The sequence below is a fragment of the Athene noctua genome, chromosome 1 (assembly GCF_965140245.1).
Source record: "Athene noctua chromosome 1, bAthNoc1.hap1.1, whole genome shotgun sequence".
NCBI classification, from domain to species: domain Eukaryota; kingdom Metazoa; phylum Chordata; class Aves; order Strigiformes; family Strigidae; genus Athene; species Athene noctua.
Genome location: NC_134037.1, coordinates 157,448,148 through 157,474,950, shown reverse-complemented (window position 1 = coordinate 157,474,950; position 26,803 = coordinate 157,448,148). Strand labels below are relative to the sequence as shown.

General features: G+C 34.7%; 1 protein-coding gene across 1 annotated transcript in view; it reads right to left on the bottom strand.

Annotated features, from left to right (window-relative positions):
- NCAM2 (neural cell adhesion molecule 2) overlaps positions 1-26,803 on the bottom strand; it is a 319,116-nt gene that overhangs the window by 124,603 nt on the left and 167,710 nt on the right. Inside the window, exons 2-7 of the mRNA XM_074902177.1 lie at positions 25,952-26,026; positions 24,951-25,157; positions 22,508-22,651; positions 16,104-16,241; positions 8,695-8,812; positions 3,158-3,318 (exon numbers count right to left, since the gene is read on the bottom strand). Coding sequence (XP_074758278.1) covers positions 3,158-3,318; positions 8,695-8,812; positions 16,104-16,241; positions 22,508-22,651; positions 24,951-25,157; positions 25,952-26,026 — 843 coding nt within the window. The remainder of the gene's footprint in view (positions 1-3,157; positions 3,319-8,694; positions 8,813-16,103; positions 16,242-22,507; positions 22,652-24,950; positions 25,158-25,951; positions 26,027-26,803) is intronic.

Genomic DNA, 26,803 nt, shown 5'->3' with positions numbered 1-26,803 from the left:
GTTTCAAGCTGTTTAGAAGGAATAAACATAAACCAGTTTCTATCAAAAACCTTAGTACGTTAACATGGATGAAATCTTTTAGGTAGTAATGGATAATGATACAGGGAGAACTATTGCAGATAACAGGATGACAGACAGAGATGATCAGTAAGACATTCTCTGAGGGAAATAGGGCTTTCTTTACTCTTCCATGTCTTATTAGGTAGAACAGATAAAAAGCACTAATAAAGATGAAGAGAGAGAGCAGGGTGTATGCCTACAGGTTTCTATACACGTGTTGGTATTTTAGAAAAACTGTCAGAGTAAGAATTAGATATGAGGACAAAACAGTTTTTTTAACATACTGGAAACAAAAAAAAAGTTAAACAAAAATATCTAGGTCACGCATGGAAACTAAACATACACAGCTGTTAGATGGCACTAAGATGGGCATGGCCATTCAAAAGTGCAGAGTATTAGAAATTTGCAATGCTGAATGCTATATTACTATTATTTTTATTGCATAATGGTTACATGACTGTTATTACAAGTTTCAACCCTGCCAGAGCCCTGTTGTAGTAGAAACAACGGTCGTTGCCCCAAGGAGTATACATTGCAAATTAAAATTAAAGATAGCAGGTATGTGAGACAAGTAAGCTAATGGAGTAGGAAAGAACAATGTAATTTAATAGGCCATTTTAACACAAACTGTCTGTTTGTGTACTATTTAGCTATAATAATCAGCCATCTGTCTTGCCATTTTCAGACTGCATTTTTTGGAATATATTTAAGGAGAAAAAAAGTGTAATAAATTGTTGGCTGTATATATGACTGGGAGTTTAACCTGTGTGAAAGAGACAAAAGAAAAACTCAAGTTCTTTGTAGGAGAAAATACAACTCTGTCCACATTCTCAGAGTAACAGTAGAGGTGAACTTTGTAAATGCAGTATTAGAGTAAAATTACATTGAGCTTTAGAGATTACAAATAAGGTAAAAGGCTTAATTTATGATATTATTCCCCAAAGTCAAACTAACAGCACACAGATTATTATAATCTAATTTAAATATATCCAATAGCACACAGGAAAATTAACTCTAAATATACATACCAAATGATGTGCTCGAAATTAGCTATAACCACTCAGGAAAGAGACCTGTGAGACACTGAAGGCAGTTCTGTGGAAACACCAGTTCCGTACTGGGGGAGAGCCAGAGAGGCAAACTGAATATGTGAGGAGGCACCGAGATCAAAGCAGAAGCAGCACTGTGCTGCTGAACAGGCAGGTTCTCCCCACAATGGGAATCCTGCATGCCCTTCTTGCCTTGCCATTACACAAACAGTGGATTATAACTGGAAAGGTACAGGAATGCATGGTTTGGAGATTCATAATGGTTTCCACAGTAGGAGAAACTAAATAGGTGGGAAACTCTCATCTTAGAAAGTAAATGAACTGGTAATACATAAAACTACATTTGATGTAAAGAACATACAGAAAATTATTCTTCACTTTTTATCTTAAAATAAGAATTATCAGCCAAAGAAATGAATAGGCTCCAAACTTAAACATAAAAAATAATTTTTCATGCAAGAAAGAAAAGATTTAAGGAATTCAGGAATTTAGGATGTTGGGGGAAACAAAAACGATGTGTAGGTTCAACATGGATTAAACAAACTCATGGTATCTATTAAATCATTTGGATTTAGCTTTCTGGAGAGTTCCTGGAATAGTGGTTGTTAAAAGATGGAAGAATGTATACAGGAAATATTCACTCCCTTTCCCTATTCCTTGCATTAAGAAGTTACCCTGCTCTAGGCAAAAACTAAGTAAATTTCAGCCGCACTTAAACTTACTCAAATAACATGCAAAATTATTTCTGTCTAAAACCTCCCTAACCTCATATCACCCCTAGTAAGTCTTTTCTATTCTTCTTTTTTTTTTTTTTTTTTTTTTTTTTTAAATTTTGGAAACACAATTCAATGAAATGTTTTGTTTTTCCACAAAAAACTTCAAGATGCTGTGCATCTTGAGGCTGGAATGAAGTTTTAAATTGTATTTAATCTTCTTTAATTGGAAAAGTAATTGAGAATAACATTCAAGTATTCAGAACAACAAAGTGTGAGTTTCTCAAATAGAAAAAGTGAGTTTCTCAAATAGAAAAGAATGGAATGCACACAGCTACAGCTAACCTGTTCACCTGATGCCATGGCTTCAGCCTCAGGCTTCCAGATCCTAAATGACAGTATTATCCAACCCAACAATTTAGCTCTTTCAGTGCAAGCTATCAGCTTACCTTCTCCTGCTAGAACTGTTTCACTTTATATAAATTACTATTAGTTTTAACTAGGACTTAAAATTTAATTTCCCATGTTCCTATGTACATGCTTTAGCTGTTCAAATATAAATGGTTTTTCTTTCTACTACAAGCTATAGTTAATGTAAAAACCCCAACACATTACTTCTTTGTAGGTTTTTCACAAGTAAACTACAGCCTTGATCCTACACAATGATTCTGAGGGAAGTTTTATAAATTCTCACAGATGCTTACTCTCACTAGGTTATAGCTATACAAAACTTCAAAGAAATTAACACTTCTATGTAAAGGAGAGATTGGATGGTAGAGCACAGAATGAGAAATAAGAGCTTTCATGTTATTACTTTTATCCTTTGAAACTCAGATCAGACAATATTATTGTGACTACAACTGCAACCATGCACTTGAAAATAAAAATAAAGAAGAAAAATAAATTTAAAAAATCAGGAACACCTCTGCATGGCGTCTTCTTATTAAAAAAAAAAAAAAAAAAAGCATCACTGCTTGGAAGTCTAAATAAGCTGGTTTTTTTCCCCTTTCAGAAATTTCCCCTTTCTCCTCTTGGTTTTCTTGCAAGCAGCCAGCTTTTAAAGGAAAACCAGAGTGAATTAACAATTTAACACTCCATTGTACTGTATCTGAAGAGTAGAAAAGCAAATGCCGAAGATAGCTCTTTCAAAATTAAATTCAGGTGTAAAGGTTAAAGTAGCCAATAGGGATGAAAAAGCTGTAAAATTATACAGAGTGGTTTGCTGCATCAGTAGACGCCTTTCAGGAATACTGTTCCACTGTAAATTGCGAATTACTATCTCAGTTCTCTACTGTTTACATTTAAAAAGGATGGAAAATACTATGCAGTACTTACCAAAAACTTGAAGGAATGTCTGTTTTTTATCATTTCCTGCTTTGTTTTTAGCATTGCAGATATAAGGACCCGCATCAATATTTTTTATATCTTTTATTGTTAATTCTGTATTGCTTCCTCTCAGCATATATTTTTCATTTTCTTCAATAAGTTTACCATTCCTAAAAAATAAGAATGATGTATAAATCAACCCGTAGGTTCCCAGCTCTGAAATAATGTGCTACGGAAGCATCAATATGTTAAAAATAATCTTTGAGGGAAGAGACTGTTGTTATGCTAGCCTCAAAAATGCATTAACTTGTGAAATAAATTGGCAGTATGTATAGAAGAGTTGATTTTAGCATGACAAAAATTGTTCTGCAGGATCACAGTGTTGTTTTATAAGAATGTGCATATTCTATACACAGACAAAGCATTCTGAACTGCATTTTGATGTTCAAGACCCCTGCTTCACAACTTTACAGTCAGGTTCTAAAATATATACATATTATAAATACTGTAATATCTTTATTCTTCATTTTCAATATTGACTTAATGTTAGAAAGATGCTTGTGAACAGAACTAACATACTGCTTACACTCAAGGAAGAAGGAAATTGGTTAGACAAATACATGCTTGTATGTGAGAAACTCTTAAAAGCGTATTTTCTAACTGTAACTGTTGCAGTTCACATTAGTAACAATGTACCAACTTATAAAAAAATTACCCACAGATAGAGCCTGTTGGCACATAAAGAACTCTTCCAAAGTTTTTCCTCTCAGTTGTGTTTGACTAGCAATTTAGGAAGCAGGCATGTCTCCAGATGTTACAATGAGTTCTGACCAGATGGTACAAAAATAATAAAACCTATGAACAATTCTGAGGGCTGATCAAAGCTTGACCAGTCCATTCGAGCACCTTGGCATACACAGAGTTATCAAAACAGTTTCAAGAGTGCAATTTTACCTTTTTTTTTTTTTTTTTTTTTTTTTTTTTTAAATTTCTTCTCATTCTGCCTAGTTTGCTGTAGGCTTCTTTTGATCTTATTTCAGTTAAATCAACAGCTCCTTCTCATAAAACCCTACATAAAAATTGCCTAAATTTCATAAGCATGGATAAATATGCTGACAATGCCAACTTCTTGAAAACAAACTATTTGTAAGCTGAAACCAATAAGCATTGCTGCAATATTCTATTCAATATGCCTAGTTTAGGACATCTAGTTTTATTTCAAGATTTAAGCAAAAACGATTTTCACTTTCTTCTCACATAATGCTAACAACTATATCTATTTCATGTTTTCTAAAATAATCTTTTCCCTAAGAGCATGAATACTGATTTTTTTTCTTGGGAACATTAATATGTGTTAACAGGATTCCCCTGGCATCTATATAGCTTGCATTTTTAGTAACATTTTTGTAAATAACTCTAGTCTACTTAGCTGTGCATTTCAAGACATTATTGTGATACTTGCTCATTTCCTTTTCAAAGCAAACAATAGAAATTGTTTTGCAGAACAGGAAAGGTCTAATTTTCCACATAGGTGGTTTCAAAAAAACCCCTAGTGATTTCTGTTAGGAAACAAAATCTATATTCATGGTCAGAAGTAGTTTCCAAATGCCTGTTATCACAAATATCACCTAGATCTATGACAATTTCTAAGAAGAAATGAGATTATGAGCATTTCCCTGGGCCCTCTAGCTAACAGGAGAGATTCAGATTGATGCTGATAGTGGAGAACAGGAAAACATGAGTAACATATTAAAAGCGGATTATTTCTTTTGTCAGAGAATTCTATGTCCTGTCAGTAAAGATAAGGAGATTGATCCAGCTAAACTTTACTTGTGTAAATTATCTTCACAGATGTAAACAATAATTATGTTTTAAGTAGGACTATTCACATGAGTTAAGATTTCCAGTTCATGACCTGTACATTGGGATCTTTATCTTTCAGTCCTGGCTAATTTAATTCTATTAGTATATTGTTTCTCTAAAGGCTATACTTTACACTAATGTAATATCAACTTCAATAGAGATATCAGTTAAGTGGTAAAAGAATTAGATTTTCTTGGTCCATGAAATATCAACAAAGTATATATGCATACTAAATAGAGCAGTAAGTAAATCTTGCTGACCTTTCTTCTTGACTAGGCATTTCAAACTAATTTGTTAGTGAACTAAAGCATTTTCTGGAGAAAGATTGACACATTAGTTCAGATGCCCCCATTTTAAATTGAAAAAATCTTAAAATTGTCAAATTGTCAGCACCTGGAAATGAAAAGGGTCAAAGCAAATAATTAAGGATTTATGACATTAGCTACTGCCTTAAAGAGCTTAAAGCTTGAAACTACTGTTTTGTTCAGCATCTTGCTTACAGGCAACATAGAGGGATAAGTCACCTCAATGGCACTGTCATTTGACTTTAGAAATACAGCCACTTTTCATTCCCTAGCTGAAGTTGACCTGTTAAATCAGTTCACTGGAAACTGAAAAAGATACAAGAGAAAAGAAACTCAAGAGAATTTATTTTTTAATTGACTAAAATACAGTGGATTGTAAGGAAGGTAAGACTACACAATGATAAACCCAAATTATTCAGGCCTTGCTAAAGAATCTTCAGTAGAGTGAGTCAGAAAATAATTGGTGTCAGAGCCCATTTTAAAAGGCAACAAAGACACTACAACACTGAACTGTGTAAAAAACAGATCCTTAACCTTGATGAACCATCTCAATATGTGCAGATATACTTTCTATACCATATAATGAAAATCCTCCAAAAGAATGGAGTAGAAATAATTCCCACCCTTTTTATCAGAGCTTTTCCTCAACTTTCGAGAATGCTCAGTGTACTTTTGAATGTTTTACAAGGAAACATTATTCTCTGTTATAATAGTCCGCATCTCTAGACATTTTTCCTTAGCATAGCTATGTATTCAGAAGACAGACTTCCATTAAGTCATTTCCTTACACATACTATTTTATAGATGGTTAACCTGAGGCAAATGACTGAACTCACGTAGATAAACAGTACAGTTAGGAATAAAACCAAACACATGATACCCATAACTTGCTGTAACCAAAGGTTATAATTCTTCCAAAATCAGCATTAACATTTAATAAAATTCAAGATGTAATTCCACTTGCTTATTAAAAAAGAAAACATACTTTATTAAAAAATATTTAACATGCTTTATTAAAAAAGAAATACATAAAACTGAGGCTAATATCAACATATTCAACATCAAAAAGTACACTAAGCAGGATGAAATTTGGAATATGTCGCCTTGGCCATTAATTCTGATAAATGGTTTCAATTTAGTTCTCAATGGATGACAAGCATATTAATATCAGATAAAACAGTTTTGATAGACTTTCCTACCACTAATACTGCTTTCTAGATTTTTCTCAAAATGAAGAAGGATTATGTTGATCTAATTTTCCTATGCTTAGTCTAATTTCTAAAGAAAAAGCATCTGAAATACTCTAGAAAACAAAGGTATTTATCTTGACATATCTGTAAGATAAGCCCAAGGACAAGGAGAATAAATCAGCTGATTCTGAATCCTTTTAACAGTCTACCTATATGTGAGTGAAAAGGGACCCAAACACTTCAGGACAGAGATTTCAGAAATTTGATACAGAAATTTAGTACTGGAATACAATTTAGAATCAAATTTGTGTCCTCAAGAAAAAATAATTTCGCTCGCCCCATCTTTTTTCCCCTGTTCGCATATTAATAATATCCTGTCACAGAGACCAGAGGTCTTTTCCACCTACCACTTTACAAACCTTTCACTGTCAGCAAATAAAAAGGCAAGAGTATTTTCTACTGCCAAGAACTTATAGCCTAAAAAGACTAAATAAAAAAAGAATGGAAAAAAAAAAAAACAACACAACAGGGAAGGGAGGCACATAAGCCAATATTCCTCACTATGAGACAGTTCCTGGAATAGGTACAGAACAGAAGATTCCGGATTTAAGTTTCAGTATCCAGTACTGTGAAGCTTTTGTAATTCACAAGCTGTGAAGCTTTTGTAAAATCTTTACAAAAGATATTTAATGAATGGTTTAAAAAAAGTCAGTTGCCGCAGGCACTAGCAAACCAAAGGAAAATCCTTCTGTAAGCTCTGATCAGTAGTCATAGAGGTAAGTGTCTCTCCAAGACACTTAGCCTGTATACATACTGTAATATTTATAAAATACTGGGAAAAAAACCCCACAACTGTAAACAGAGATATACACAAACTGGAAATTTATGCATTCTTTCTTAACAATATAAAACATTAATGTTGGTTGTCTTACAGCAAGGTCATTTAGGATACCAAATTTCAGACAAGTCTCACAAATTTTTGCCAGAGCAGACATTGTAAAAAAATTACTTCAAAGGCATCAAATAATCACGATATTCAACCTTAGTTTGAATTTAGTATCAGTTGTTTAATTTGGTCTCTGTATATTTTGTTTTTCTTTCTCCTCCTCTTCATTATATTTTGAATTCTAAACCACATTAAGGAATTCACTTTACATTGTATTCATTTACATATTCTGAGATTCAAATTGCACAAAAGAAAAATTTAAATCCATATTTAACTTATGACAAGTTAAGATAAAGGTGTCAGTCAAAGGAAGATAACATTTAAAACAAATCTAACATTGTTCAAAGATTCCGAAGAAGATTAAGAATTGATAGAAGTCCCTTCTATGTCCATTTTAAAAATGCAGTGACCTTTAAATTCACCTTAAATAATATAAGTAGATGCAAATTATTCAGGTCTAAAATAGAAATGTGCAGTGGTGTGAAGTGCCTGAGATACTTTACATACCAGAACTGATGCATATCTTTGTTAGAATTGAAAGAATATAGTGTATGGATATTTAAATTTTTAAAAATGTTATATGGTAAGTGCTCCCAAATGACATAGCCATACTATGTTCATGTCATTGACAGAATCAAAAACCACATATGAACTTTAAAAACAGCTCCATTTTCAAAACATATTACATTTTAGAAATTACATAAAATACCCTTGAAACTTACTCAACGAAACATTCCCATATCCTAGAGGTGTCTTAAGTCATACCTCCTTCTGAATATCATTGAAATGGAGAATTAAGGTTAGAACCCATTTTTACAGATGAGGAAAATGTATTTGTTATAATCATTGATGATCTGTACTGGATATATCTTTATTGCATAACTGCATATCTTTTTACCTGATGCATTCATGTGCAAAAGTTGTGAGATTTTTGCTTGTATTTTATTTGCAATACGGACTTATTGTTTCAGCTTCATTTGTTTGTACTCAAATATGAAGAAATTATGTCAATATGACATTTAGTTACTTTTTACATTTATCTCACTTGCTGGTAACTTGAATTTGTGTGAATTCATTCACTTATTAATGTTGAATCTAGCTTTAGAAGTTAGAACAGAAATGGACAGCAAATGCTCAAAATTCAGTAAAGAAATTGAAGTTGCACAGCTTAATGGACTGTGACAGAAAATCATGACACATTAAAACAATGTGCTCTGATGTGCAGACCAGAACCGAACTTACCTATACCAACTGATTTCAGGTGGAGGTGATCCAGTGGCCCTGCAGAACAAAGCTATTGTCTCTCCTCGATCTGCAGTGGCATTAAAGGATTTCTGTAGCAGAATAATTGCAGGGGGAACTGAAAAATAAAACATTATGTTCTATTAATGGAAAAATTATTTTATGTGTTTCTGGAGAAATTTAAAGCACAGAATAGGATCCTTTGTTAATTTCAGAATTTATAGCTACACTTAGGGATCAAGTTACAATATGAATCACTGTTACTAGTATTTCTTTACTTTTCTTAAACACTGTATTTTTAATATGATTGAGACATTTAGAACCTTTTATTTGCACTAGAATAAATTCTTAAAATGTCTTTTTCAGCAATTCTTCAATTTTCTTATAGAACACTTTAAAGTGATAAATCTGACATACAACTAAGTACTGATGTCAGGCAGTGCTTTTAAAACAGGTGTTAGTATGTAGTAGTCTTGACTATGCACACTGAATTATTTTTACTGAACTGCATATTTGATGGGCAGGAGTATCACCAGCTTCTAAAGGTGAAATGTCATAGAACCCAATGGATACAATCTATTTTTGGAAACTGTATTTCCAAAAATTATGTTCTGAGAGTGGCAAATTTTGTCTGATCTTGATGGTATGAAGCTATTACTAAAATTGTAACAGTTCGCAAAGAACCTCTACGCATCATGAAAAATAGAATAACATTTAAGACAGAACAACGTATATTTAAGATCTCTGTTGATATGGTAATTTTAAGACAGCTGTTCTAAATTTGTCTCCATTAACTATCAAGCAAATAAACAAATAAAAACAATTCCAGTAGATTGGAAGGAAGAGGATATGTGGAAAAGAAAGAATGACAAGGGAAATGGGAGGAAAGGGAAAAGATTTGAGCTTCGATAAATATATATGTCTCTGCTAACAGGAACATTTTGTCATCTAGCAACTCAGTTATCTTTTAACCTTTAACTTTCACTAGGGAAAAGAAGAAGAAACAGACAATCCCAATGAATTTGCTTTTGACTTCCCATTGAACTTCCACAGTTTTTTTCTCACAAACTCTTGAGAATCAACTTCTGTTGCTCTGCACCAAATATTTTCGTTTTAGTATTCTACTTCAGAAGCCTTTCCAGCTTCTGAGCCTTAAATATAACAAATTATTTTAAAAGAATGTACCAGAATTATCACTGATCAGTAAATAAATGTTATGTACTTTTCACACTTTTTTATGGTGTGCTGAAACCCGTGTTTCACAGATCACTTCTTTCCTATCTGAAATTGCATGGGTCATTATTCAGCATACAACACCCTTCTGTTGTACACAACAATTTATCCACTTTCCATGAAAAAATATCACTTGGAAAATGTTTAATACATTTTAGCCATTTTGCAGTGCATTCTAATGTCTAAGACCTGAAAATATACTCAATAACATGAGGGGATGAAACAATTCTTTGCCAGAAGTGTCAGGTTCTCCAGCACTCACATCTAAGAACTACAGGACTATGACTCAGTTCAGCATATTACTTAAGTGCTTCAATCTTCCAAGAGATACTGCAATGACAATGAAACGAAATATTATTTTTTCTTTTCAAAAGTCAATTTTTATTTTTCTCATTATTCCTTCTGGGAAGAGAATTGTTTATCTTTGGTTCTGTTCTTGTGTGTACATAAGATGAAACTAAAATCTGAACCTGAAAGAGGAAAACCAAATAAAGCTATACTGGCAAGTTTCTCACATTTTGCACTTATAGCAAGTGGTAAAACCCAGTCACATGTAAATGAAAGCAATTATTTTTCATTTATGTCTGTGAGATCAGGATGTTTATCACATATGGAACTTGCCATACAGTAAACTTAAAAAAATAAATCTAATAAGCCCTCTAGGGAAAAAAAAAAAAAAAAAAATTGTTTTCAGGATGACTTGAATTATTTTGTTCTGTTTTATGTTACCTTTTTTTTTAAAAAAAAAAAATAACCCTGCCATTTAGACCTCACTGTAAATATAGGTAGAGAAGAAAATCTACAAAATTTCAGTGTTGCAAGCAGAAGAAGATACCTGAACAATTCAAAGAGATAATCCAGATCAAATGTATTGTGACTTATTACCCATTATAACCCTCCAAAGATATCCATACATTACCAACTACATTTTATATACCAAACTTTGTTCCAAGAGTTTCTTTAAGCTGTTTTTCGAATAAAAGTGCATGCTGTTCATATGTAATCCTTAAAGCATTTTACAAAAAACTTTCAACACTATAATGAACAGCCAGCTAAAACTAAAGAGTTTTTCTAACATATATTTACTTATGTTGCTTTCACACCTTTTAATGTTGTCTGTTTCATGTATCAGTTCTTTCCTACCTGAAATTGCCTGGGCTACAGGTTGGATATGATAATACCATGTCCCCAGAACAATGAACCTCTACATTCATGGGCCAATAATCTAGGCAAACAGATTTTAACATTTCCTCTGAAAATTAACTCAGTTTTCTTATTTTCCATAAGTTAAAGAGATGATTTGTGCTGCATTTCCAGGCCTTCACTATCAAGCCCCTCAGCACAGAATCCCAGTCTTGCAATACTGACCACACACAATATAATTTTCAAAATATTGTCTTTTACAGCTTTTAGTTTTTAAAACTATGTGCATGTGACTTGAATCATAACTGCTGCTATGATCAACTAGGTTGAACACTGGTATAGAAGAGAACATACTCTACACAGTCTACCAGAAATGCTGTCCATTTCTTCTCTACTCCTGTTATCTACATCTCTCTCAGATGTGAATTAGCCAATGTTATGTCAACCAGCTTAGCAACCAGTTGGAGTAGAGAATGGAAGACATATTTTCAAGACAGACACCACTGTCTTCTCTAATTCCTTCTCTTCAAAATGAAATACATCTCTACAACATTATCTTTATGCGTAGTTATAAGTGCCTGCTATTTTCCCATGAATTCTAGACTATTTTAAATTTATATCATGATTAAAATCCAAACCCTTTCCTTTTTAATGTAAGAAATTTATGAGAAATTAGTTCTATTTACTACTCCACTTAAAAACCCCACAAAACCCCACTTTGCTTAAAGTCACCTAATTTCAGTTTCTTAGGAAGTCATTGTTACTAAGGAAAAAAATAACATTCCATCCAGGTATCCTCATTTCCACTTAGCCAACATCAGCGGCACATGCTGCTTCATCAACTGTCTACTTGCTTAGGTACCGCTACTTAAATTCAGGCAAAGAAAGAATGAACTTTTGCAACATGTTCTTAAATCATCTGGGGAGTGTCTTCTCATCACTTTATTTTGGTGATTGGAAGGTCTAATCCTTCAGTTTATAGGAACAGATCTACTGGTGATACATTTTTCTTGCCTTCACACACCACAAGAAACCATTCTACAGGCAAGTATCATACACATGGGCAGAGATGACTCATGACCAAAATGGTCCAAGAGAGAACTTACCTCTTGTTCTTAAATATGAGAATTCTAGGTTTAATTCTAAATTTAATTTTCTCCTCTTCTTGAGAGGATGTGATCCCATATCCTCTACCTCTGAGAGATTTTTCATCATCAGTTTGCTAAAAGGTTGGGGTGTTCTCAACCTCTAAATGTTCTTCCACTCTCTCTGTCCTCCCTTTTTAGTTGGACAAAGAGGTAAAGAAACAATACCAAATAAAGTACTTGTTCACAGAACAGGTGATCTTAATTCAAACCTTTACCTGAAACAGAGGATGTATGGGTCAACCTGCACCATGGGTAATACTCTAACTAGAGGGCAATAAGTAAAAGGCTTGATAATAGTTTCTTTTTTAATTAAATCTTCATCACTGTTCTTGCAAAAGGGAATGTGGGATTGGATGTAGTTCTACCATAGTTTACATTTTTGAATAAAGTATGTATAAGCATTAGAAAAAAAAACATATTTGTGGAAATAAAACCAGTATCAACTCTTGCTATATAATAAGATATATAGAAAGCAACATACTCATATACTTCTTGCAGTAAAGAAACATCATACATGGGGAATTCTTCTACTCTCAAAATAAATCAGCAAAGCTACAACAATATTAGCCCTTATATTGCTCCTGAAAGTGTATTTCCACTGTAAACCCTAAATAAATATGTAAGAGCAAGGATTATTATTATTGACTTGATTATTAATGTAATCATTTTCTATGTTCACCTCTCCCTACAAACTCTAACAAAAACTTAAAAATTCTAAACTGTAAATATATGGGTTACGTGGTGTGCCAGTTTTCCGAAAGTTTTTATTTCTATGTTCTTTAGCTGAAGTTTTCCAGCTTTCCTTGTATGCTTCTTACTATATTATCTTAGAACTTTCTGTAGATTCTGTATGCACTATTGCAATATAAGTAAATAAAGGGAGAATGTGGGCCCTTTCTGGAAAGAAAAGGGATAATTCATCATCCAGCATATGGAGAAGGCTGAGGTAATCAACAACTTTTTTGCCTCAGTCTTCACTGCCAAGGGCTCCAGCCACATCACCCAAGCAGCAGAAGGTAAAGGTGGGGACTGGGAGAATGAAGAACTGCCCCCTGTAGGAGAAGATCAAGTTCAAGACCATCTAGGGAACCTGAAGGTGCACAAGTCCATGGACCTGAGGAGATGCATCCGTGGATCGTGAGGGAACTGGCAGATGAAGTGGCTAAGCCACTATCCATCATATTTGAGAGGTTGTGGCAGTCCAGTGAAGTTTCCATGGACTGGAAAAGGGGAAACGTAACTCTCATTTTTAGAAAGGGAAATAAAGACGACTATGAGATCTATAGGCCAGTCAGTCTCACCTCTGTGCCCAGCAAGATCATGAAGCGGATCCTCCTGGAAACTATGCTAGGGCACATGGAAAATAAGGAGGTGACTGGTAACAGCCAGCATGGCTCCACTAAGGGCAAATTGTGCCTGAAAACATTTAGTGGCCTTCTACGACTGGGTTACTGTTGCTGGATAAGTGTAGAACAACTGACATCATCTACCTGGACTTGTGCAAAGCATTTGACCCTGTCCTGTATGACATCCTTGTCTCTTAATGGGAGAGAAATGTGTTTGATGGATGGACCGCTCCATGGATAAGGAATTGGCTGGATGCACTCAAAGAGTCAACAGCTCAATGTCCAAGTGGAGAGCAGTGATGAGTGGTGTTCCTCAGGTGTTGATGTTGGGACCAGTGCTGTTTAACATCTTTGTTGGTGACATGAACAGTGGCATTGAGTGCACCCTCAGCAAGTTTGCTGAGGACATCAAGTACTGAAAGGGCACCTACAGGAAAGATGGGGAGGGACTCTTTATTAGCGAGTGTAGTGATAAGATGAAGGGAAATGTTTTTAAACTAAAAGAGAGTAGATTTAAATTAGATACAAGGAAGAAATTCTTTACTGTGAGGGTGGTGAGACAGTGGCACAGGTTGCCCAGAGAAGCTGTGGCTGCCCCCTCCCTGGCAGTGTTCAAGGCCAGGTTGGACGGGGCTTTGAGCAACCTGGGCTAGTGGAAGGTGTCCCTGCCCATGGCAGGGGGTTGGAACTAGTTTATCTTTAAGGCCCCTTCCAGCCCAAACCATTCCATGATTCAATATGATTCTTTGAAACAGTGAAGTTCTAAATTTGAACAGTTTCTACATACAAATACTGTTAGCCTAACTTTTTCTTGACATATCAAGCTTTGATTACCCTCTGAAGTATTATTGCTTGTTTTTTGGAAAGGGAGACATGATGGAAATACAGCCATATAGCTTTTAGCGGCCTACAGATTGCTCCATTTTTCTTTTTTTTTTTTCTTCTTTTCTTTTTTTCTCTGTATCCAATTGATTCAGAGGTTTTCCTTTTCACTGAAGACCAAGACAATTTTTCTTTCTTTCTGATTTTCACTATTAGTCTAAAAGCCATTTTGGGCCAAGTTTAATACATTCAGCTTTATGTAGGAAAACCTATTTATTCCTGTGAAGCAGAAAATATCTCTTAATGGATATCACTCTACATGAGTTATCATGTCAGAATCACTCAGTTGGCAACAACTTCTCATCCCAACACTGTGAAAAGTCTAGAGATGAGCATTAGAAATTTTGTCTAGAGTCATAAAAAGTGTATAAAAAAACCCAAATTTGTGGATCTAATCCACCAACAAATGATGTGATGTCAGTCTGATGTTTTAGGTTAAATAGAGGCTCAACTCAACTCAGCTCAACTGCATATAAATATCAGATAGAAGTGAAAGGTGTTCAGAATGTAGGTTCATATCCATGTATATAAATAGCAGCAGAGGAAAAATCTCATTCAGCATTTTAAATGCTATCAGATGCACTGTTGGAACTGTACATAATCAGGAGTTGCGGTAATGCAGCACCACAATGCACAGAGAGGAAAGCAATTTGTTGGGGGGAGCTTCACAGTGCATAGGGCACATACTGTTATATTCTAACACAATACATAGGATAATCACCCATTTGCTTGTCACTGTCTGTATACTGTGTACAACAATCTAAAGAATTCTGCTTCAAAAGATTGCTGCTTGTCTATACGGATTAAATAAAACCTGTGCCAGATTCTGCTCTTTCTCCTGAAAGTAGCAGAGAATTCAAGTTACATAATGACTTCTGTAAACAGGTTTGCTGAGAAGGACCAGTCAAGGACAAAACATTGAAAACTCAGAACCTAATAGGCATGATGGAAGTAGTTTCACTGAAAAGCTGACATTAAACAGAATGCATATATAAAAAATGCCCTTTCTGAACTGTGTCCTTTCCGGATACTATGTGAAGAGATATTTATTTTTCAACAGGTCAACGCTGAATTTAGGAGACAGGTTGAGATAAATGCTCCGTCTTGTCTTAATCTGTCCATATTCTTTCTTAGAGTTTTATTAGAACCTAATAAAATTTATAATGCCACTTTTCAGCTAACTCATTATATATTTTACTCCTCATAAATGTAAAATGTTAAAAATCTATAAGTAATACTATTAATCTCAATAAAATATATCTATGACTTTTGGGACAGTTAATAAAGTATGTTAATGCAGTGAAGGTGAATAACTAAAAAATCAAGTGTGGTTTTCTACCAGTAAAAGACTGAAAAGTACAGAGTGAACTGAACTAATATATATTATAATCTGAAATTCAAATCTTAAAGTGATTGTCAATGTTCTGTGAAGGATAAAAAACAGTAATCCAGGTTTTAAATATTTATATACACTGATATTATGAAATTCAATGAATTCTCCTTACACCATATAACATTTTTTAAAAAATATTAAGCAATTACATTTATAGGGAATTAACCTGTTTAATCAGGATTTCTTTAGAAAATGATCTATTTTAACATAGGCTGTGAAAATCAAGTAAAGCAAGAAATCAGCTCAACAACTTTTACTCCTTACCATTCACAATAACAATTATGTCCCGAAAGTCAATTTCTCCTCTGGCTTCCACTCTTCCTTCACATCTGTATACTCCTTCATCACTTTTATTGATATTAAGAATTTGGAGATTATTGTTTGCTAATACTGCAAATCGATCTAGAAAGGCAAGTAAGAGATTAAGTGATGTTAGTAAATCAAGACAATACAAGAAACACTAACTTAAATTAGGAATATTTATGTATCTTCTCAGTACAATCAATGCTCATTGACAAAACATCTGTCAATGTAAATTAAAATATCAACCAAAAAATTCGGGTTTTTTCCCACTCCAAAATAGATTGCCATTTTCTAAAGTTCAACTGGATTTTCCATCCAATACTTCATACTTACTGTAAGGAGTCATCAAATGTAAATGAAAATTATAAATTATTACAAAATGAGTAGAATATTAATGAACACCTACACAGAATATCATAGAGATTAAAGGGATAGAAAAAAGATAAATGGAGCAATTTATAATAAAGTCAGTAAGAAAATGCTCCTTCTTTCTCTATCTAGAATAACCAACTGTCTTTGTGCCCATTTTATGGCACTATGCTTAATAATTTCTCATCTTGCTTGCTCTTCTTCCCTCCTCATGCTCCTTTGATCATTCACTATAACTCAGTCAGTGATGTATCTCACGATAGTCTAACACATCATAGAAATGGGTAAAAAGACATAATCCAACAAACCACTCCACTTTCTTCATAGTCCAGCATAAACCAAAATTCAACACACTTTTTGAGTAGCTTAAATTAATTGAAAAAATCAAATTCTGAACAAGACTGATTACGCTTCCCTGCACACACAGCAGCAAAATTACAATCAGCAACAGTAAATGAATATGAATTTAATTTTTTTTTTTTTCTCCTTTCTGTCTGAACTAGTGTACTGGGTTTGGGTGGTAAGATGTTGGCAGCAAGAGGGCTGCAGGGCAGCTCACATGAGGAGAGGCCATGGCTGCCCTGTGCCAAACACAGCCAATTCCAGATGTCTCCAACCGACCCACCGCAGATGACAGCTGAGCCCCACAACCACGATGGTAGTGCCTTGGGGAAAAAGTGTACAGGAAAGGGCAAAAACCACTGTGCAGCAACAGTGAGAAAAAGGAATGAGAAACGTATGAGAGAAACAGCCCTGCAAGTGCCAAGATGAGAGAAAGCAGAAGGGGAGGACATGCCAGGCACTGGAACCGAGATTCCCCTGCAGCCTATGGTGAAGAGCATGGTGAAGCAGTCTGTTCCCCTGCAGCCCATGGAGGTTAACAGTGGGGTACATATCCACCTAGAGCCTGTGGAAGACTCCATGCTGAAGCAAGTAGATGTGCCCAAAGGAGGCTGTGACCCTGTGGGAAGCATGCACTGGAGTAGGTTCCTGGCAGGACCTGTGGGACTGTGGAGAGGAGCCCAGGCTGGAGCAGCCTGTTCCTGAAGGACTGCACCCCATGGGAGGGACCCAAACTGGAACAGTTCATGAAGAACTGTAGCCCTCTGGGAAGGGCTCATGTTGGAGAAATTCATGCAGGACTGTCTCCTGTGGGAGGGAGCCCATGCTGGAGGCAGGGAAGTGTGACGAGTCTTTCCTCTGAGGAGGAATGAGCAGCAGAAACGTGTGATGAACTCACCACAACTCCCATTCCCTGTTCCCCTGCACCATTGTGGGGGAGTAGGTAGAGAAGTCAGGAGTGAAGTTGAGCCTGGTTAGAAGGGAGGGGTGTAGGGAAGGTGTTTTAAAATTTGGTTTTATTTCTCATTATCCTACTTTGATTTGATTGGTAATAAATTAAATGAATTTTCCCCAAGTCGAGCCTGTTTTGCCTGTGATGGTAATTGGTGAATGATCTCTCTCCCTGTCTTTCTGTTGTCCCAGGAGAATTCTGTTATATGTTCTCTCCCCTGTCCTGTTGAAGAGGGGAGTTGTCACTTTGATGAGCATCTGGTGTCCAGCCAGGGTCAACCCACCACACCTGTTGAGGAAGTTAGTGACAGAGTAGCTCAGTGGGTGCCTGGAAGCTGGTCAAGGTCAACCCACCATAACTAGTCAATATTAGTGAACACTTTTGAGGAGAATTCCTGCAGTTCACTGTACGTGGTTTTTGAAGAACCTGTATACTTGTTATTCAGCTGTCTTTCTCATTCTATTTGAACCAGTGTCATCCTTTCCATATTGGAGGATGATGAATTTTACTAGCTTTCAGTTTTAACTAGCAAACAAGTGCAATTTTTCACATTGCTTTCCTTTTTAATCTTGCTAGATTTTTAAAGCATGCTTCCATCTTCCACAACACAACACTGATATTCCGAACCAGTGATAAACAACACCTGGTAGAAAAGCTTTTATGCAGTTATACAGCTATTCATGGAACATATGTATATACATATTTACAAATAAAAAAGCATTGTATGCTGTGTGAGTTCTGTTTCATTACCAAGACCTCTATCAGAAAACGAAGAGAGAAACGAAAAATTAATTATGCTTCACCTGATAAAGGTTTATAGGACCTTAATGTCCTCAACACATTCATGCTAATTATGTCTAGTTTATTGAAGTCATGCTTGAACATTAATGCCATTTCACACACTACCACATACAAATTAGGTAATAATTTTGTTTCCTGTCCCTACACAATTCCCAGAGAGTTGCGTTTCAAAATGTTTTGAAAGGGTGAAATCTAGCTCCTCTTGGCAATCTTTTGCCAACCCCTCATTGGTAACCTTTTTTTTTTTTTTTTTGTTAACATAAATGTTTAATATGTGAGATGAAGGTGAGGATTGGAGATCATCTTTATTTCTTTAAAATGCTGCAAAAAAAAAGGTTCATTTAGTAACAGGAATCAAAACTGTAGGTGTTGGCTGGAAAAATAGGTTCATTTAGTAACAGGAAACAAAACTGTAGGTGTTGGTTGGATATGTTTTCAACTTTCATTGTAGAATAATATAATGGATATAGCATGATATATTCTCATGAGTAAACTAGGTAGAACAGAATAAAAATATTTTGGGTCTTTTTCCATCACTAATACTGTCTACATACCAACAAAATTAATACACATCATATTATAAGGAAACTTTAAAAAGGGAGTGTGTTACTTCAGCAATCATTGCGCTCCATGTTTTATATTTTGGTAGGCTTGTGAGAGAACACTTCATGTTGCTGTAAAAATGCCACCAAGTGTACAATGATACTATTCTCACTCAGTAAGAATCAACTGTGCATAGACCAGCTGAGTCATCAAATGCACTGAAATCTTGACAGGCAGGAGGCTAAATCTTGATGGACTCAGACGTACTATAGAACACTCAAGAAGGTTCAGAGCAGTAGAATAAATGAGTAATACAACATGATACATAGAGATGGTGCACACACAGAGAAAGTTCCCTGTCCCATGTATAGCCTAATAAAAACTGTGTCCTACACTAAACGTATTACAGTTTGTGGATGTGGACAGTGACTGGGCACTACATTCCTTCAGCTCATCACTCTATTTTCGGGTCTCAACTCACTCAACTTCAAATGCCTAATTTAGAAGAACATTCATGACACCTTAACCTTCAGTCAAGTCAGATGTTAAGTGGTATGGATGGCAAGAGAGATTGCCTATGTCTTTACAGTGCCTCATAATCAGAGCTTGAGGAATTTTCATCTTATGTTTGCAAATTTTACTGTTTTCTAGGGTATGTACCAGGCTATGGCACACAGTGTTTAAGAAAAAGGTTAGGCACAGCTGTTCATTCTAAGACTAGGACATGACTAAAGACCTGTTGAAGAAAAATATCAAAACTTTCGGCCAAAGTTGAAGACTAAGCCTCCTATTAAATCTGTCCCTCATACAACCAAACCAGTTGTTCTCTACAGGAGACTAATTTTTTCTTGTAGACCAACTGTAAACACAGCATGTTAACCATCTTAAAGCTAACACTCACCTTTGCACATCTGTTTACACAAATATATTTAAATGGTCTGCATTGACTTTGTAGAGCAATGGCACCACTTTTTTCACCATTGTAATTAGAACTGTACAAACTACTGACTTGAAGTGGGAGACCTAGCTGTCAAAGACTACACTTACATAATTGAGAACATAAACAAAAAAATATATATGAAAGCATACAGGAAACGTGAAGGATGCACCAGTCCCCAATATTTTCTATCCAGCTGTATGAAAGATATAATTTTCTACATGCAATATAGTTACATACCACATCTATGCTATGTTTATAGAAAACTGCCAATCTGATAGTGGAATTCTGACATAGTTTAATGATTTGAGCAGTGACAGAATAAAACATGCATCTTTATACAGATAGTGGTTAATATATCTTTCTATATATATATAGCGTATTTGGATTAATAGTGACAGTTAACCTTCTTCTAAGGTCAGTTCCAACTATAAACTAATATACGAATGTCTGTACATAAAATTTCTATATTTGCCTGAAGCAATGTAGAATGAGTTGTATTTAATGTCCTCTGAAGTCTCAGAATTGTGTAAAACCAAAGCAAGTCTCTAACGACTCCAGATAAGATCTGATCAATAAAAACAATCTCATTCACTTTTATAGCTAGTAAAATGTCCCTGATCCCATACAATGGAATTATGAATTATGACAATTCAGTTCTTAATAACAATAGAGAAAACCTTAGAATGTTCCCAGAAAATGATGCTTTATACATTGCCCTATTAAACCTTTAACAATGTAAGATCAGAAAGGCTTTTAGGGGTCGTTGTTCACCTAGGTTTGTTGCGTTTGTTTTTTTCTTTTACCAAAGAATGATGGACAGCCACTCCCACTGTTTCTTACTTACACCTTTGTTTGCAGAACTCGAAAGAGAATATGAATCCTAGGATGATCTAGCAACAGAGCAGATAAGGTTTTGGGAACATACAAAAACTAATTCAGAATTGTGAGAGGCTATTTCACCTATAGCTGTTTCAGCTATAGGACTACTACACAGGAAATGTTTTTAAATCTTCTGATTTTGTACATGGGACTTCTGCTACTGAGTGTTTTTATTTCACAAGGCATGAAAATTTTCTTCAACAGTAAGACTTTTTCCACCTGTATTATAAACCCGTACAGGCATAGCCAAAACTCACAAAGTTCAGGATGTCCTATTTTTACCTGATTTAAAACATTGCTTCCTCCCAAGCATGACTGGGATCTTATTTGGATACTATTCTATATCAGAACATAAGGAAAGTATTCTGCTATTTAAATTAAAACTGGTTTCTATCATTATACCTTTTCACATTGTAAGCACTGTGAAAGAAAATGGTTAAAAAGATAAGTTCACGCATTGAAACGTAGAAAATCAGAATTTTCAAAATTAACAATTTTGGAAAAGAAAGGAAATGTTGCTTTATTTCCTTTGCTAATCTTACAGCTGTCAGATTGATTGGAAAAACAAACAAAATGGCAATAATAAAAAAATGTGAAAGATATCTTTGAGGCAGTTTTACTTTTTCAAGCTCTGAGCTGCATTCTTGAAAAAGACTTTTTCCTAAATTGCCAAATCTTATATTGTTTTAGGAGCTTTTACTTTTCAAAATCTTCTACATCTTACCTACATTCACTGTTTATATATAGAAAAATTTCTAAGGGCAGAAATTTGCTATTTCTTCTTAGTCTCTGCATCTAGATAAGAGAAGGGATGGGATATATTAAGTAATAAGCTTAATCCAAACTTCCTTTCATAATGGCGAGTAGTCTAAGACTGAATCCAGAAACATCAAACAAGCTTTTTTTTCCCCAGCAACTGCTCCATATTTTTTTATGTGATTTTGTAAGAGATCAAATACAACTTTTCATTTTAGTTTTGAAATAAACATAACATTTAATTTCTAAATAATAAGAATTTTAAGCGCACATACTACAACCTTGAGTTTTAGTACATGCAGAGATAAAGACTGATTAAAAGGTGGATAAGATGGTTCATCAACAATGTCAGTTCAATTTCCAGAAAATGTGTAAAGTTCTGTTTTCAAAAGAAGACAAAGAAGACTACTGAGACAGAACTGAAAAAATGGTTCACAGTTTTTGAGGGAGTAAATCAAACAAATTCTATATATATGCCTGATTAATTGTCTCTCTACAGGCTTAGAACTTTATCAAGTCTAGGTGTTAGGCAATCTAGCCTAAGCAGATCACTTATATCCCCAATTGCTTCTAACTCAAAGGGTAACTTACACTCATACAAGCAACATGAAGGAAACCACTGCATATAAATTCTTTATAGACCACAGAACCTGCGTATATTCTACATAAGCTCATGGGCTAAGCCAAACCCTCTGCTATAATGTGATTCTTTTACAGTTATTTTACAATAATATTTTAATATTAATTAGAATGTATAACTTAAAGAGTTACCAAAATACTAACTGTCAGCAATAGTTGTGACTTCCTCATTCCGATACAACCAGCTGACAATGGGAGCAGGTGAACTAGTAACATGGCAAACAACTTCTGCATCTTCTCCCTGCCTGAACTCTTGTGGAGATATTATGTCCTGGAAAGTGAGCTTTTCTGAAAAGGAAGAAAACAGAATATAGTAAGTGTCTTGCAGTTCACTTAGCATTAAAATTATATGTGATACCAAATCAAATAATGATGACTATTATGCCTTCTCATTGTGATAATACAGAATTATTTCCATAATATAATTTTCCCAGTTAAGACTCAAATGGTCCTGGACACATGTTTTTCACTTTGTCTGTAGAAATAATTTTATAATCATTTTAAATTATGAAAATATTTGTTTCATTTATATAAACTAAGCATAATTTATAAATATATTTTCCACTGTTTTCAGTGTTCCAGACCCCAGCTTTGAAGCTCTAGTTATTTAGAGGTTTATAGATTCAGGTTAATACTCTACTTACTTTAGTGTGTTTCATTGTTCATGATTTTATTATTGAATCAAAACCTCATGTTTTTATTCCATCAAAACCACCAAAACTATTTGGAAAAGTCTTACTAACAAGATGGAACTTTAACCTCACTGACTGTGAAACACATCAGCTGAGTAAAACACAAAATCTTAAACACCAGTGGGAAACTTTATGAAAAAACTTAGTATTATTAAGTCACAAGAATTTGTAGCATTTTTTGAGGAAATAACAAGATGATTAAAAGCCTGATGAGGCTTTTAAGTTTTCTAACCCCAAATACCCAGACTTGATGTTTAATTTTTTTAGTGGGTTGAGTATTACTAGAATTTTGTATTAGAAGTCCAACATTAATCCATGATCTCATACAAGATCTAATGCGGGAACCAATTGCTTGACAAAGCATCTGGAAGAATTTCTTGCACACAGAAGAAACAAACTGACCTGTGTTCTCAATGATGAAAGACTGCAAATTACATTTCAGATGACACTCTGGAGAACGTAAGTCAGAGATAAAACTCCACCTCCACATTTTTGTATTGATACAAGCACAGGCTCAAATAATCCACACAGAGGGAGCACACTTTTGTTATATACATCTCTTACTTACTTTTACAAAATATTTGTATGAGGTGTTTGAAGTATTTGACCATGTATAAATGAGAAGAAAAACTCTCACAGACATCAGTGAGTACTGAACCAGAGCCTAGGAGTACAGTGTATCCTGCTTTTTCCTTACAATGCATCACAAATACAAATAATGAAACTTTCATATGTCATTTCACACAAACCTTTACATTTCTTATGTAGTAGGTCTTCGAGTTTACCTAACCTCAGAATTACCACATGCAAACACTTGAAAAGATTTCAGCCTTGCTCAGCAGTCTGCTAATGGAGTGACTGGCAGTTTTAAGCATATAAATGTATTTCACAAAACTTGAAATCCTTTGAACTGCCAGCTTTCAAGCCATCATGTAATTGCTTGTAACTGCTATCATCATTTGAATGGTTGCTTTATCAATAGATTTTTTTTAAATTGTGTGTCTTTTGTTATCTGTACCTTTCAGAAGCACTATTTTATGATTCGACTCTGTATTTTCTGTCTCATTGTAATTCCTTAGCATTCAGTCCATCAACAAACATTTTTTTCAGTGAATATTAAAAAAATACTCTCCAGTGAAGTTAGAGAATAACTCAGCTGAAAGGCTGATGGCATATGTCCTACCCTTTCAACAACAAAGACTTTGCCTTATGTCTTCACAGTACACTTGTTTATGTATTGCTTTTAGGCATTTTTTACTGCTCTAAAGAATTTACTACAGTGTAAAGTTCTTTAACTAAATTATAAAAAACAAAAAAAAACCTAAAGAAACTCTCAGAGAATTTCTTACCACAACAGAATGTATTTACTTTGAAATACACTCCTCAATTAGTTGTTTGCAATTGAAATGCCTTTTGGCTGCTTATCACACTAAGCTTCAATACATTATGGCAAAATTCCACTATAAGGCCAAGAATAGGAAAAGACTAACATAAAAATAACTAATTCAGTCTAAACACCACTTTTTTAATGACATATATTGAACTTCCTGCACTGTCATTTATGCACAGATTTATAATAGGTAGTAGATACATTTATAACACAAATTAGGTTGACATAATTTTTTCTCATATTTCCTCTTTTCTGAGGGGCATACAGTGCACCCTCATAAGACGGTGCTCTAAGATACAAAGGAAAAGTGATCCATGATATTACAAAATGGCCATCCATTAAATTTAAATCTTTGACATATCTATTAAATAAACTGCAGGAGATGCAATTATTTGGAAAATAAAATTTAGAGCCTAGGAAGATATTTTGATAGGCTTTACTTTCTCAACAGCAGTAGCTTTTAAAACATAGTCTTTCATATGTTAAATGATAATATTTTACTTACGATAAATTTCCAAAACAACAGTAGCTTCTTGAGTTTGTCCTTTAGCATCTGTTGCTTGACACCGATATATACCAGCATCTTCTACATCTGCATTATAAATGGTTAGACGTGATCGAACAGCTTCTTTCTGAACAACCACTCTCTGACTAGAAACAATCTTCTCTCCTTGTGGGTTGTACCAATCTATGTTGTCAGGCTCACCAATGGCTACAAACAAAACCAAAAAACAATCCAACATTAGAAGTTCAGGTAAATGTTATGTAACAGATGCCTAACCAGTGCACAATGTTTATGCAGCATCAGGGAATTGCTAAATTATGAGAGTTGTGAGAAAGTTTTTAGGAAGACAACCAAGGCAAAACTGCAGGTAGATGTAGGATTGTTAAGGCAACTCAAGGATTCAAGAGAAAAAAAAAAAAAACAAACACAGAAAGATATAAAGTCTTCAAGGATAGAGGCTGTTCAGCAGTCACTGGATCAACAGGCCAAGTCATCAGTCAGTTGTGTTGCCATTGTAGTCAGGACTTGTGTCATTGTCAATGGAAGAAGGCAACCTACCAACATCAAGGATCCACATCAGGCACCTGTAAATGCAAACTCTTTTCCTCCTAACTGATACCTGCCTCACCAGAAATGACTTTTGGGGTGTCTCATTAGGTTGGAAAGTATACTAAAGCTTAGCCTAGTAGCTTATTTAACTCCTTAATTTAGAAAAGTGAAAATATCTTAAGTAAAAAAACATCCTAACAGATATAAATTATCTGTACTGATACAGACAATTCAAACTGAATGACTCAGAATCTGGAATTAATAGTTTCTAGACTGGAAATGTGAAGCTGGTAAAGATTTACTATTTATCACAATTCTCACAAGTCAATGTGAATATATAAAAATATGTTAATTTAAGTTAATATTGTGAAAAAACTAATTCAGTTTCATATTATGTATAAGGTTCAAAATCTAACGAAAAATATATACCTACAAATAAAATGAAGACATACCTGTGCATGTGAAGAACTTGGATTCACCCACACTGAGCTCAACTTTGCTAAGTGAAATTGTAACTTGCAGTAGAGCTGAAAAATATAAAGTAGGTTGTGAATACATGTTAGCGTTTATCAGTTTACATTTTATATTTTCACATTTTGTATTTTCTCATTCTATACTACAGACCCTGTTTCAGATAAGTATTTTATCTTTTGAACTGAAGTATATACAGAGGTAAAGAAAACAATCAAAAGAAAGAAAAGACGTTACACGAAGGATAACATCCTCACATCCTAAAACAGAGAACAAAATTAAAGAAAAAAAGAAAAAGGGATAGAAATACACATGAACATATAACAAAAAAGTCAGTGAGAATAAGGTGATTGGGAAGACTCAGCACAGACCGACCAAGGGTAAACGATGGCTTTTTTGTGGGAATTACCTTGACTTTACCAAGGCTTTTAACATTGCCTCCCACAATATTCTTGTAATCAAGTGTATTTGGTATAAATAGCAAGGGTTTGATAGTGGGAAACAGTTGCAGGGGTGACTTCTATGGGAGGGAGGTCAAGGGTTTCATTGTGACAGACACAGCCAGTGCTAGCTGGCTCCACAATGGGCCCACTTCAGGACACAGGTGAGGCAGCTGGAAGAGTTTGTGGCACCTCTTAGAACACCAAGACAGAGGCACAAGAAGGCCAGAGCAATAAAAGGTGTTCCATGGCAAAGTTGGTAGTACTTCTGAAGGGACTGTGGCCCATCCATAAGCCAATACTAGAGCAAGTACATCCCGAAAATGACTGCGGCCTGTGGATAACCCAAAGAAAACAGACAAAATGAGTTAGGCAGAAGGAACAGTGGAAGAA